The 12,494-nt window shown below is 38.9% G+C and overlaps 1 protein-coding gene across 4 annotated transcripts; it reads right to left on the minus strand.

Annotated features, from left to right (window-relative positions):
• Positions 1-6,429: 6,429 nt before the first annotated feature.
• Positions 6,430-12,263, minus strand: LOC106988960 (P antigen family member 3-like). 4 transcript variants are annotated; one of them, XM_053202340.1, is made up of 7 exons: positions 12,003-12,263; positions 11,690-11,859; positions 11,019-11,107; positions 10,815-10,906; positions 9,844-9,952; positions 7,917-8,067; positions 6,430-6,541 (listed from the first exon to the last, which is right to left on the minus strand). In XM_053202340.1, exons 4-7 carry the CDS (start codon positions 10,896-10,898, stop codon positions 6,538-6,540), a joined length of 348 nt encoding a protein of 115 aa, XP_053058315.1. In that variant the 5' UTR covers positions 10,899-10,906; positions 11,019-11,107; positions 11,690-11,859; positions 12,003-12,263; the 3' UTR covers positions 6,430-6,537. The 4 variants fall into 4 exon arrangements, with proteins under 4 accessions (XP_053058315.1, XP_053058316.1, XP_053058314.1 ...); XM_053202341.1 differs by lacking the exon at positions 11,690-11,859; XM_053202339.1 differs by lacking the exon at positions 11,019-11,107.
• Positions 12,264-12,494: the final 231 nt, after the last annotated feature.

Consider the following 12,494-nt stretch of genomic DNA (forward strand, 5'->3'; position numbering starts at 1 on the left):
TCTGTTGACTGTATCTTTTGCTGTGCAGAAGCTCCTTAATTTGATGTAGTTCTACTTGCCTTTTTTGCTTTGGTTGCCTGTGTGTTGTTAAATTCAAGGAAAAATTGCCGAGATCAACGTCAAGAAGTTTTCTCCCTGTGTTTTCTTTGAGGAGTTCTGAAGTTCTAGCTATTGCCTTTAAGTCTCAAATGCATTTTGAGTTCAATTTTTATGTTTGGTGTAGAGTAGGAGCCCACTTTTACTCTTTTCATGTGTATATACAGTTTTCCCACTACTGTTTGCTGAAGAGACTATCTTTTTCCCAACTGAGTGCTGACACCCTTGTTGAAGATTAGTTGCTCACATATATGCGGATTATTTCTGTTCCATTGGTCTATGTGTGTTTTTATTCCAATCGCATACTGTTTTAATTACCGTAGCCTTGTAATTTATTTTGTAATCTGTTTAGTAACATACTATAATGCCTTCAGCATTGTTCTTCTTTCACAAGATTACTTTGGCTCTTTGAGGTCTTTTGTAGTTCCATATGCATTTAGGACTTCTTTTTATTTCTGTGAGAAATGCCATTGGTATTTTGTATTTCCAGTATAGTGTGCAGTGGTATATTAGTATCAGGTGTACAATATAGTGAATCAACTATTCTATACAATACTCAGTGTTCATTATAAGTGTCCTCTTAATCTCTCTCACCTTTTTCACCTATCCTCACACCATCCTCCCCTCTGCAAACCACCAGTTTGTTCTCCCCATTTAACAGTCAATTTTTTTGTTTGTCTTTTTTTCTTTGTTCCTTTGTTTTGTTTCTTAAATTCCACATATGAGCAAAATCATATGGTATTTGTTTTTCTTTGACTGACTTATTTAACATACTATCATACATTTTAGATCCATTCATTTTGTTGCAAATGGCAAGATTTCACTCATTTTTATGGCTGAGTAATATATCGCTGTCTTATCCATTCATCTATCAATGGACACTTGGGTTGCTTCCATAGTCTGGCTATTGTGATAATGCTGCTATAAATATAGGATGCATATACCTTTTCAAAATAGTATTTTTATATTCTTTGGGAAATACCCAGTAGTGGAATTACTGGATCCTATGGTAATTCTATTTTTAACTTTTTGAGGAAATTCCATACTGTTTTGCACGGTGGCTGCACCGGTTTGCATTCCTACCAACAGTGCACAAGGGTTCCTTTTTCTCCACATCCTTGCCAACATCTGTTGTTTCCTGGGTTGTTCATTTTATCCATTCTGACCGGTGTGAGTTGGTATCTCATTGTGGTTTTGATTTGCATTTCCCTGATTTGTGATGATGAGCATCTAATCTCTTCATGGATTTGTTGGCCGTCTATATGATTTCTTTGAAAAAAAAAAAGTCTATTGATGTCTTCTGCCCATTTCTTAACTGGATTATTTGTTTTTTGGGTGTTAAGTTCGATAAGTTCATTATGGATTTTGGATACTAACCCTTAATCAGATACGCCATTTGTAAATATCTTCTCCCATTCTGTAGGTTGCCTTTTAGTTTTGTTGATTGTTTCCTTTGCTGTGCAGGAGCCTTTTGTCTTGAGGAGGTTGCAAAAGTTCATTTTTCCTTTCGTTTGCCTTGCCTCTGGAGACGTATCTAGTAAGAAGTTGCTTTGGCTGATGTCCAAGAGGTTGCTGCCTTTGTTCTCTTCTAGGATTTTGATGTTTTCCCGTCTCATATTTAGATCTTTCAGCCATTTTGAATTTATTTATGTGTATGGTGCAAGAAAGTGGTCCATTTTCATTCTTCAGGATGTAGCTATCTAGTTTTCCCAACGCCATTTGTTGAAGAGACTGTCTTTTCCTCCATTGGATATTCTTTCCTGGTTTGTTGAAGATTAGTTGACCATATAGTTGTGGGTCTATTTCCGGGTTTTCTAGTTTGTTCCATTGGTCTACATGTCTGTGTTTAGGCCAGTACCATACTGTCTTGATCACTGCAACTTTGTAATATAACTTGAAGTCCTGAATTATGATGCCTCCAGCTCTGCTTTTCTTTTTTAAGATTGCTTTAACTGTTTGGGATCTTTCATGGTTCCATCCCAGTTTTAGGATTGTTTGTTCTAGCTCTGTCAAAAATGCTGGTGGTATTTTGATAGAGATTGCATTAAGTGTGTAGATTGCTTTGGATAGTATAAACATTTTAACAATATTTGTTCTTCCAATCCATGAGCATGGAATGTCTTTCCATTTCTTTGTGTCATCTTCAATTTCTTTCATCAGCGTTTTATAGTTTTCAGCATACAGATCTTTTACCTCTTTGGTTAGGTTTATTCCTAGGTACTTTATGGTTTGCTGCAATTGTAAATGGGATTGATTCCTTGAGTTCTCTTTCTGCAGCTCATTATTGGTGTATAGAAATGCAACAGATTTCTGTATGCTGATTTTGTATCCTGTGATTTTACTGAATTCATGTATCTGTTCTAGAACATTTTTGGTGGAATCTTTCGGGTTTTCTACATAGAGTATCATGTTTCTACGTAGAGTATCATGCAAATACTGAATGTTTGACTTATTCCTTGCCAATTTGAATGGGATCGAACCCATGAGATGTGAGATCCTGACCTGAGCCGAAGTTGGACACTTAACCTACTGAGACACCCAGTACCCCTATACTACATCTTTATCCATTCATCATCAGTTGATGGACACTTGGGCTGTTGCCATTGCTTGGGTATTGCAAATAATGCTGCTATACACATCGGGGTGCATGTATCCCTTTGAATTGGTATTTTTGTATTCTTTCGGTAAATACCTAGTAGTACAATTGCTTGACAATAGGGTAGTTCTACTTTTCACTTTTTGAGGGGCCTCTGTAGTGTTCTCCAGAGTAGCTGCACCAGTTTGCATTCCTACCAAGAGTGTAAGAGGGTTTCCCTTTCTCCACATCCTTGCCAACACCTGTTGCTTCTTCTGCAGCAGTAGACATGATACTCTTGTTTAAACCCCACCCCCCCAAGCGACTTCACCAAAAGATTGCTACAACTGATACATGAATTTAATAAAGTCACAGGATGCAAAAATCAACATATAGAAATCTGTTGCATTTCTATGCAGCAATAGGGAAGCAGCAGAATGGGAAATTAAGGAATCAATCCCATTTACAATTGCACTAAAAACAATCAGATACCTAGGAATAAATCTAACCAGAGAGGTGAAATCCTTGTAGCACTCTGAAGACTAAAACACTGATGAAAGACATTGAAGATGACACAAAGAAATGGAAAGACATTCCATGCTCGTGGATTGGAAGAACAAATATTGATAAACTGTCAAAACTATGCAAAGTGATCTACACATTTAATGCAATCCCTATCAACATACTGCCAGCATTTGTCACAGACCTAAAACTGGTAGGGAGCCACAAAAGACCCAGAATAGCCAAAGCAACCTTGAAAAAGCAAAGCAAACCTGGAGGCATCACTATTTGGGACATAAAATTGCATTACAAAGCTGTAGTGATCAAAACAGTATGGTACTGCCACCAAAATAGACACATAGATCAATGGAACGGAATAAAATACCCACGAATATATGGTCACAAAGGAACCCACAAATATATGGTCAATTCATTTTCGATAAGGCAGGAAAGAATATCCATGAGGAAAAAGACAGGCTCCTTAACAAATGGTTAGGAAAGCTGGACAACAGCATGCAGAAGAATGAAACTGGACCAGTTTCTTACACCATACACAAAAATGAAATACAAACAGAGAGGGAGGCAAACCATAGGGACTCTTAAATACAGAGAATAAACAGCGTTGCTGGAGGGGTGGGTGGGTGGGAGGATGGGTTAAATGGGTGATGGGCATGAAGGAGGGCACTTCTCAGGATGAGCACTGGCTGTCACATGGGGGAGATGAATCACTGGGTTCTACTCCTGAAGCCAAGACTATACTGTATGTTATCTAGCTTGTATTTAAATAAATTAAAAAAAATTAATTCAAAATGGATCAAAGGCCTAAATGTGAGACCCAAAACCATCAACATCCTAGAGGAGAACACAGGCAGTAACCTCTTTGACATCTGCTGTAGCAACTTCTTTCTAGATTATGTCTCCTGAGGCAAGGGAAACAAAAGCAAAAATAAACCACTGGGACTTCATCAAAATAAACACCTTCTGCACAGGGAAGGAAACCATTAACAAAACTAAAAGGCAACCTACAGAATGGGAGAAGATATTTGCAAATGACATTTCTGATAATGGGTTAGTATCCAAAATATAGAAAGAATTTATAAAACTCAACACCCAAAAAAACATATAACCCAATTTAAAACATGGGCAGAAGACATGAATAGACACTTTTGTAAAGAAGACCTCCAAATTGCCAACAGACACACGAAAAGACGCTCAACATCACTCGTCAAATACAAGTCTATACAAATACAAAATACAAAACTATAATGAGATATCACCTCACACCTGTAAGAATGGCTAATATCCCTGCCATTAAATAACTTTTGAAGAAAGAAGTTTTGCAGGAGATCTGTGGTTTTTTTGCCATGGGGCCTGTGACATCATTCTTTGACTTTGGATAAACTGTTCCAAATAGCTTTGGTGTTGTAGTTATTATATTACAGCACACTAAAATAAGTATGCTCTTATTTTAAAATTTTAAATGTTTTTTTTTGTATCAATGAAATCATCTGGAAAACCATGTGAAGTCTGTGTGCCACATTTTGTGAAACCTTTCCTTCAAAAGGACAAAGCCCTTCATGTCAAACATTATAAAATTACTATAAATTTTTATGAAAACGTCAGATTGCCAGTATCGTCATCATGTATACCATCAGTTTTCCTGGCCAACATTTCCAGATGTATTTACTTTGAGGATGACCAAGGGCTTCTTAGAACTGAATCCCGAAATCTACTGCTTATTAGAGTCAAAAGTAAGTTGTGGGTACACTCTGACACACCTTTTTGTGAAGATTAAATGAAGTTATACATGTATGGAACCTAGGAGAAAGAAGACACTGACATATAGTATACATGCTATCAATAGAGGAGTTTTTATAGTAACTCATTCTTTAAAAACTCAATAAATGGATCTATTGTCCTAAGTGCACACAATCAGTGGATGGCCAGCTATTCACAATTATAGAGCACAAATCAAAATTATCTAGTTAACAGAGCCATGACTTTTAACTTTCTGGGAATAGAAGATTAATAACAGCATAGAAACTGGAGGAGGTAGCTTTCGGAGTGACGGCATCATTAGAGACATCTTGCAGGGAAGATGGGCACCTCACCAAATTTGAAATGATGTGGATCTGGAGGTTCCCCGCCATTTAGGTAGGGTCCAATTTCCAAGAAAGATGCAATCCAGAGACAGCTGAACATGGGAAACTCTAGTCCAACATTACTCACAGCCTTTCAGGGTCTTCAGATCCAGAGGATAGAAAAAGAGGTCTTACATACCAATAAATTTTATGAAGCCAGTATATCCTTGATACTAAAATCCAAGAGTGTATACGAAATAAAAGTAGATGCTAATGTCACTCATGAAGATATTAATACAAATTCTAACCTAATTAATATGATGTAGGTTATTCAGAAAGATCATAGATCATGAACATTCCCTCCCAGTAGCGTATGGTTGATTTAAACATAGGAAAATATTAGGGCGCCTAAGTGGTTCAGTCGGTTAAGCACCAGACTTCAACTCAGGTCATGATCTCACGGTTTGTGGGTTTGAACCCCACGTCAGACTCTGTGCTGACAGCTCAGAGCCTGGAGCCTGCTTCAGACTCTGTGTCTGTGTCCCTGCAACTTCTCGGCTGACGCTCTCTCTCTCTCTCTCTCTCAAAACTAAATAAACATTAAAAAAAATTAAGCATAGGAAAATATGTATGAAACTCATTACGTTAACAGATTCATGGAAGGAAACTGCTACAATCATCTCAATAAACGTTCTACAAGTGTTTGATAAAAGTCAACATATATTCAATAGAAATGTTGTTAGGAAACTAACCTAAGAATGGAACTTCTTTTATGTCACAGTAAATATAGTCAAATGCTAAAAATTTTCTAATTCCTATCAGAAGTAAGACAAGGATGTCCATTATTTACCAATACTTTCCAACACTGTACTGGGTGGGTCTGTCCAATATTGTGAAATAAGAAAGCAAAGAGGGGGGATAATGTTTAAAACAGCAGGAATAAACTGTTAGTATTCAAAGATGATAGAATTGTGTATGTTGAAGCTCATAATGGATGTTGACATACACCTCTGGCATTAAATCCTATGTAGCAAGGCTTCTGGAGAGAGTATCGATGTACAGATATATCTGCACTTACCAGCTCAATCAGAATATAAAATTTCAAAAAATGACACAATTTTCAATAGCATCTAATACTTAGAGTAAGTTTAACAAAGGTTTGAAAGAGTCTTTGGAGAAAGTTGTAAGATTTTATTGAGGGATTTTTAACAGTGAAGTGTCCTTCCTACATGAGAGCAGTTTGCATGGTTTCAGCTTCTTCTTGCTTACACTTTCGGTTGTCCTTCACCTGTAAGACAGACACAGAGTTGGAAACATTACTCAGCAGAATTTATTTACATTAAATTAATGATATACAGAGGACACTATAGTTTTTATTTTATAAGATAGAATTCCAAGCATATGCTTTACCAACATTTTTGGAACACACCACACTTTCTACAGGTACAAGAAAAGAAAAAAACACTTCAGGTTCAGAACAGATAAAATGAAATGAACCTATTGAAAGGTAGTTTCATTTTTTTATCTTTATGTTTAGATTCAAGTTAGTTAACATCTAGTGTCATACTGGTTTCAGGAGAATTTAGGGATTCATCGCTTACATGTAACACCCATGCACTCTCCCTACTTGATGTGCCACAGAAACTAGAAACTAGACTATCTCTTGCCATTTTATCACTCAGTCATTTGAGCCTTCATTGGGGAAAGGTTTCAAAAGGCACGTGTTTCGTAAGAGCCACAATAATTTAGAGTCTGACAAAATTTAAGAACAGGTATCCAGGTCTCCATAGAGAAAAACCAACATCAAGCAGTGTGTTTTCCTGTTCTCAGTAGCAATGAAATCTCAACTCAGATGTTAAAATTTGACCAAAGATGTTATCTGATGACAAATAAATCATACAAAATGGAAGATTTTTGTATTCCATGTATATTATCCAATAGAACCACAGAATACAGAAATCAGCAATAAAAACTGACTGCAATATATCTGGTTTGAAATCACTAAATATATGAGCCAAGATGCATTCAGAAGTGAAGGGATTCTCCCAGAATCACACAACTTATGTTAGAGCTGGTATTAGAACCTACTTCAGTGCCTCAGCATATTTCATACAAACTGGTATTTACTCCAAATGCATTTTGTGGCTTTTAAAAGAGGAAATTATAGAAGATTCTGAATTTAAGTAGCCATCGGTTAAAGTATTTACAGTGTATTTTATTTATTTTTTAAAGTTTATTTCCTTATTTTGAAAGAGTGAGAGAGAGAGACAGCACAAATGGGAGAGGGACAGAGAGAGAGGAAGAGAGAGAGTCCCAAGCAGGCTCCATGCTGTCTGCACAGAGCCCAACGTGGGGCTCAATCTCACAAACTGTGAGTCCATGACCTGAGCCAAATCAAGAGTCAGATGCTTAACTGACTGAGCCACCCAGGCGCCCCAGTATTTACACTTTATAAAAAAGGAAATGGTTTCATTTTTTATTATTTAAGAAGGCTCTGACCCAATTTAAGTCTACATCTGATAGGGTATAAGTCAGGCAGTCAGGAAATTAGGGTCTGAACTACTTATGAAAGTTACCTTTATGTGTAAACTCTGTCACTAAAGTATCAATAAAGTCATATCTACATAAGTAAAGATATAATATTCAAGAAAATATCTGCATACTTTGCATTCTCAATGGATAACATATCTGCTTCAGGCATCTTCACGGGCTCCAGTGTTGGGACATCCGCCCCCTTCACATCACTGTCATCTTCACTTTTGCCCCCAGTCTTTGGCACAGGCAGTTCCTGGATACTAGATTCCAGGTCAGGGCCTTACCAAAAAAAAAAAAAGATAATCAATTTAAGGAGTAAACATAAAATATAAAGAAAGAAGTGATAATATGTATTCTTGCCATTATATGAAATACAAGCCTGTAGACTTAAGGTAACAAAAAAAGCGATGGAAAGATGGACTTCCCATCTTTGTTTTTCTGTAATATGAAACCTTACTTCAAATAACAATCTAAAGAGAAACCACACTAAATCTACATTTGCATTATATTACCACAGTGTACTAAGAATAGAGAGCATCAGCTAAGAAATCTTAAATGTACACCATGCACAGGATTATTTTTTAAGTTTATTTATTTATTTAGAGAGAGAATGATCAGGGGAGGGGCACACAGAGGGAGATAGAAGAGTATCACAAACAGGCTCTGCACTCCTAGTGCACAGCTGGATGTGGGGCTCAAGCTCATGAACCCCGATATCATGACCTGAGGCAAAATCTAGAGTGTGACACCTGACTGAGTGAACCACCCAGGCACCCGGCACCATGGATAGGATTTTAATGAAAATTAAAATTTAATTTCCTGAACAATTAGCTGAGTGCATTTGTGGGCCTATGACAAATCCTACACTAGTGACATACATCTCCTATTGGAGCAACCTGAAAGCTATTTTGTGAAATTTAACTAGTTAGATTTAGGGGCAAAGTCTCTCTCTATAACTTATGATAAATGAATCATGCAGAGAACCAAGTATCAAAAATAACAGCAAAATATTAGTGACTTATAGTCAAACTTTTGTCTTACAGTGAGAATAAAGGGAGCAGGGTGGAAAGAAATTAATGGACTTTGTCATAAGTCCTATTGTAGAAACCTCTTACCAGCGAATTCCTAAAATAATCCATGGCCTGAATGATGTCAATAATTCCATACAGGTATCTGATGAAAACACTTTCTTTGGAAGCTGGTAATTTCCGTTTCATGATCATTTTAAGATACTTTTGATTTTCCTAATCATAAGTTGTTAAACATCTCCTAAAGCCACTTAAAAATCACACTAATATAGTTTACCTATATGCCAGTCTCCCAAATTATACAGCGTTTCCCAAATGTACCATATCAAATGATTAAGCAAAGGAAATGGTGGCTCTCATTCCTTGAGCCTTTTTCTGGAGTCTCTTGCTCCACTGAACTTCATTTATTCCTGTGCCTGTACTACGCTATTTTACAGTACAGACACATTTGAGTATTAAGCATTTTATACAAAAGCATTCACATTTTGGTATAACAACACAGATGGTAGGAAGTACAAAAACCGTGTAATGAAATATGAGTTATGTCTCCATGTGTCAAGCAGTCTTTGGCAAGCCACAATCCCTGAACCTTAGTTTTCTTATTTATAAAATGAGGCTACCATCCCTATGCAAATCTTCTTTATTCCTGATGTTATAAGATATGCTGTCTCGGCACTCTGCACACACTGTTAAAACCAGCTTACACTTTTGATGCAGGGAAGGAAAAGGCCACGCAAAAATGTTCTAAGAAGAACAAATTCAACTAGTGAAAAAATGTATACTTTTGTAGTAAACAGTTTCCTCTGATTTAGAACAGACTGCATGTTCAAGCAGATTAAATCTTGAAGAAAAAGGGGAAATTCGTTAGAGTGAATACAGCTGAAAACTCTATTCACATTTTGAAACAATTTTCAGGAAATGGCTGAGATTCTCTTCTAAGGTTTTGTTTTGTCCTGTTACGTCATAATGCATGATGCAAAAATATAACCTGTGCCCCCATAAGCATTCTTTTTCCCTTTCCCTTCACCTTCATCCAGAGGTGCTTCTTCAACTGCTTTCTCTCGCTCCGGCATAATATCCTGACACTCAGTGGGTGCCTCCTTTTGTTGAGGTTGCTCATCACTGGGCTGCTGGGCCTAGGGTGTGCGTGTGTGTGTAAACAAAAACTTGCATTAATGCATGCCAATAATATAAACCTATGTTACGCATTTTATGTCAAATAATAAATAAGCATAAAAACACTTATAAAATATAATTCTATATTGTATTCCTAAAAGTTATATGGCCATTTATATACACATACATAAAATGGAATATTAGTCATCAAAAGGTATTAAAATCTTGCCATTTGCAACAATGTGGATGGGGCTAGAATGTATTATGCTAAGTGAAAGAAGTCAATCAGAGGAAAGCAAGTACCCTATGATTTCACTCATATGTGGAATTTAATAATAAAACAGAGGAACATATGGGAAGGGAAGTAAAAATAAAGGAGAGGGGGAAACAAATCACAAGAGACTCTTAAGGATAGAGAACAAAGTGAGGCTTGATGGAGGTAGGTGGGTGGAGGATGGCACAGATGGGTGACAGGTGATAAGGAGGGCACTTGTGATGAGCGCTGGGTGTTGTACGTAAGTAATGAATCACTGAAGTCTACTCCTGAAGCCAATATTGCACTGTACGCTAAGTAAAATTTAAATTAAAAAAGAGTTACTCTTCCCACAGAGTGGCTACCCAGAAGAGGTACCCACAAGCATCTTGGAGGCTATTTTAAACTATGCTGGGATGGATACGTACAACTCGTTGTTAGTAAGCATGACAAAGGAGTCATAGGGTATATTTACCCAGGGAACACAAGTATGGAATCCTTCTGCTTCAATGTTTTCTGCCCCTTCCCAGCAAAGAAACTTTTATCACTGTATCTGTACGTTTGTAGTTCAACAACATTTTCAGAGAAATAAACTGATGGTATAGAACATCAATTGCTGAAGTACTCATAGCCACAGGTGCAGCTGGCTGGTTAGCCTTGCCATCATCCTTTCTTTGTTTAGATTTAGATCTTGTTCTCACACGCCCACTCATTTTTCACCCTGAAAGTAGAATATCAGTATTTGGAAAATGTATTCTAAAGGCTAGGTACACCACCTCCAAGGCATAACATTTTAATTTTTTTTTTACTTTGAAAATACTTTCAAAATCAACCTTGCGTAAGGATAGTGTACATGCTGTGGTCACACCAAATAAACGGGCTGCAAGATCATTCACATCGGCCAAACTGGCAGTCAAATCACCTTAAGGACAGGAGAAAACGCGAGGCTTAGTTTCACAGCTAGATTCCCCATCATAAAGGCATGTGAGAAAACAATGCTGGATATTTAAACCTGAGTCGCCATTGTTTTCACATTCCCAGTTACTGGGCCCATTTTACCCTCTTAAATAAGGTTTCCTTGGAACACAGAGAAGTCTTAATCGTTTGCGTACTGCCCATGGCTGTCTTCCCACTACAAGGGCTCAAGGTGTCTGGTTTCGATATTGACCAGTGAGCCGGCTCCTCCCTTGACACCCTGCACAGTGCGATACAAATCTCCGGGACGCAGCTCCAACCCCACACCGTTCCCCGTTTCCAGCCCCACACACCGTTTTTTGTTTTTTGTTTTAAGTAGACTTCACGGCCATCCTGGAGCCCAGGTGGGGCTCGAACTCACCACCCTGAGATCTAGACCTGACCTGAGATCCAGCGTCAGCCAGCCACTTTGCCTACTGACCGCACCCCCTCCCCACCCCCACCCCCACCCCCACCCACAGGCGCCCCTTCCAGACCTGTTCTGTACCGCCTGGCCCGCCTCCCACCCAGGGTCCCACTGAGGACTCACTCTGGCTTCAGTGCTCCGCCGGCAGTTCCAGGTGCTTGCAGGACTCAGATACCTCAAAGAACGCCCCCAAGACCCACCCTGTCTTCATCTTCCCAGTCCTCGGCCGCCAGCTGTCCTCACTTGTCCCCGTCCCACCACCACGAGGACGAGGGCCATGGCGGCCGCGACGCCTGTGAGGAGAAGAACGCTAACTCCTAGCAACTTCCTGCTCCGAGGCCACAGATCTACCGTCCCGACCCGCCCGAGGCCCACTGGCACTCTCCTCACAGTCACTCACACTTAAAGTCCTGGAAGGACTGATTTGTGGACCTACCGGTTGAGGGCAGGCAGCCAGAAAGATCATGACACCGTCCACACCACCGCTTCTTCCTCGGCTCTGCTCACAGGACGCGTGGGCAGCAGGGCGCATGCTCAGCAACGGTCTTTCTTAACAATGCGCATGCGCAGGAAAGGCCTGGTACAACGTGTGTGCGTACTGACGTGGATATGTGCGTACTGACTGGGTGTATGCAATGTTGGTGGACTTCTTCCCACGCCTGCAGCCAAGGCGTGGGAAGGCAGTGTCCGCAGAGTTCCCGACATGGTGCTTGAAGAGTGGCCTTTTTCCTCCCGCCCGAGCTCTCTTTTGCAACCAGATACTTTGGGGCCAGACAGTTACAAGTCACCGTTAGTGCTGAATGTTTCTCAGAAAGATATCTGTAACAAAAATAGATACTAAGTACTTTAATACTATTTTTATACATGCTTTGATCAATCATTCCCTTCCATGCTTCTGGATTTGCTGTCATACTTGAGTGAATTTGCT

Source organism: Acinonyx jubatus, chromosome X (genome assembly GCF_027475565.1).
Source record: "Acinonyx jubatus isolate Ajub_Pintada_27869175 chromosome X, VMU_Ajub_asm_v1.0, whole genome shotgun sequence".
NCBI classification, from domain to species: Eukaryota; Metazoa; Chordata; class Mammalia; order Carnivora; family Felidae; genus Acinonyx; species Acinonyx jubatus.

Bases quoted from the DNA above. Each gene is read 5' to 3' on its own strand.
- LOC106988960 (XM_053202341.1), bottom strand. From the start codon at position 10,898: ATGAGTGGGCGTGTGAGAACAAGATCTAAATCTAAACAAAGAAAGGAT. The intron at 9,953-10,814 runs ATGAGTACTTCA...CGCACACCCTAG, and splicing joins AGCCAGCTGCACCTGTGGCT to GCCCAGCAGCCCAGTGATGA. The intron at 8,068-9,843 runs GTGAAGGGAAAG...TTTTTTGGTAAG, and splicing joins AGAAGCACCTCTGGATGAAG to GCCCTGACCTGGAATCTAGT.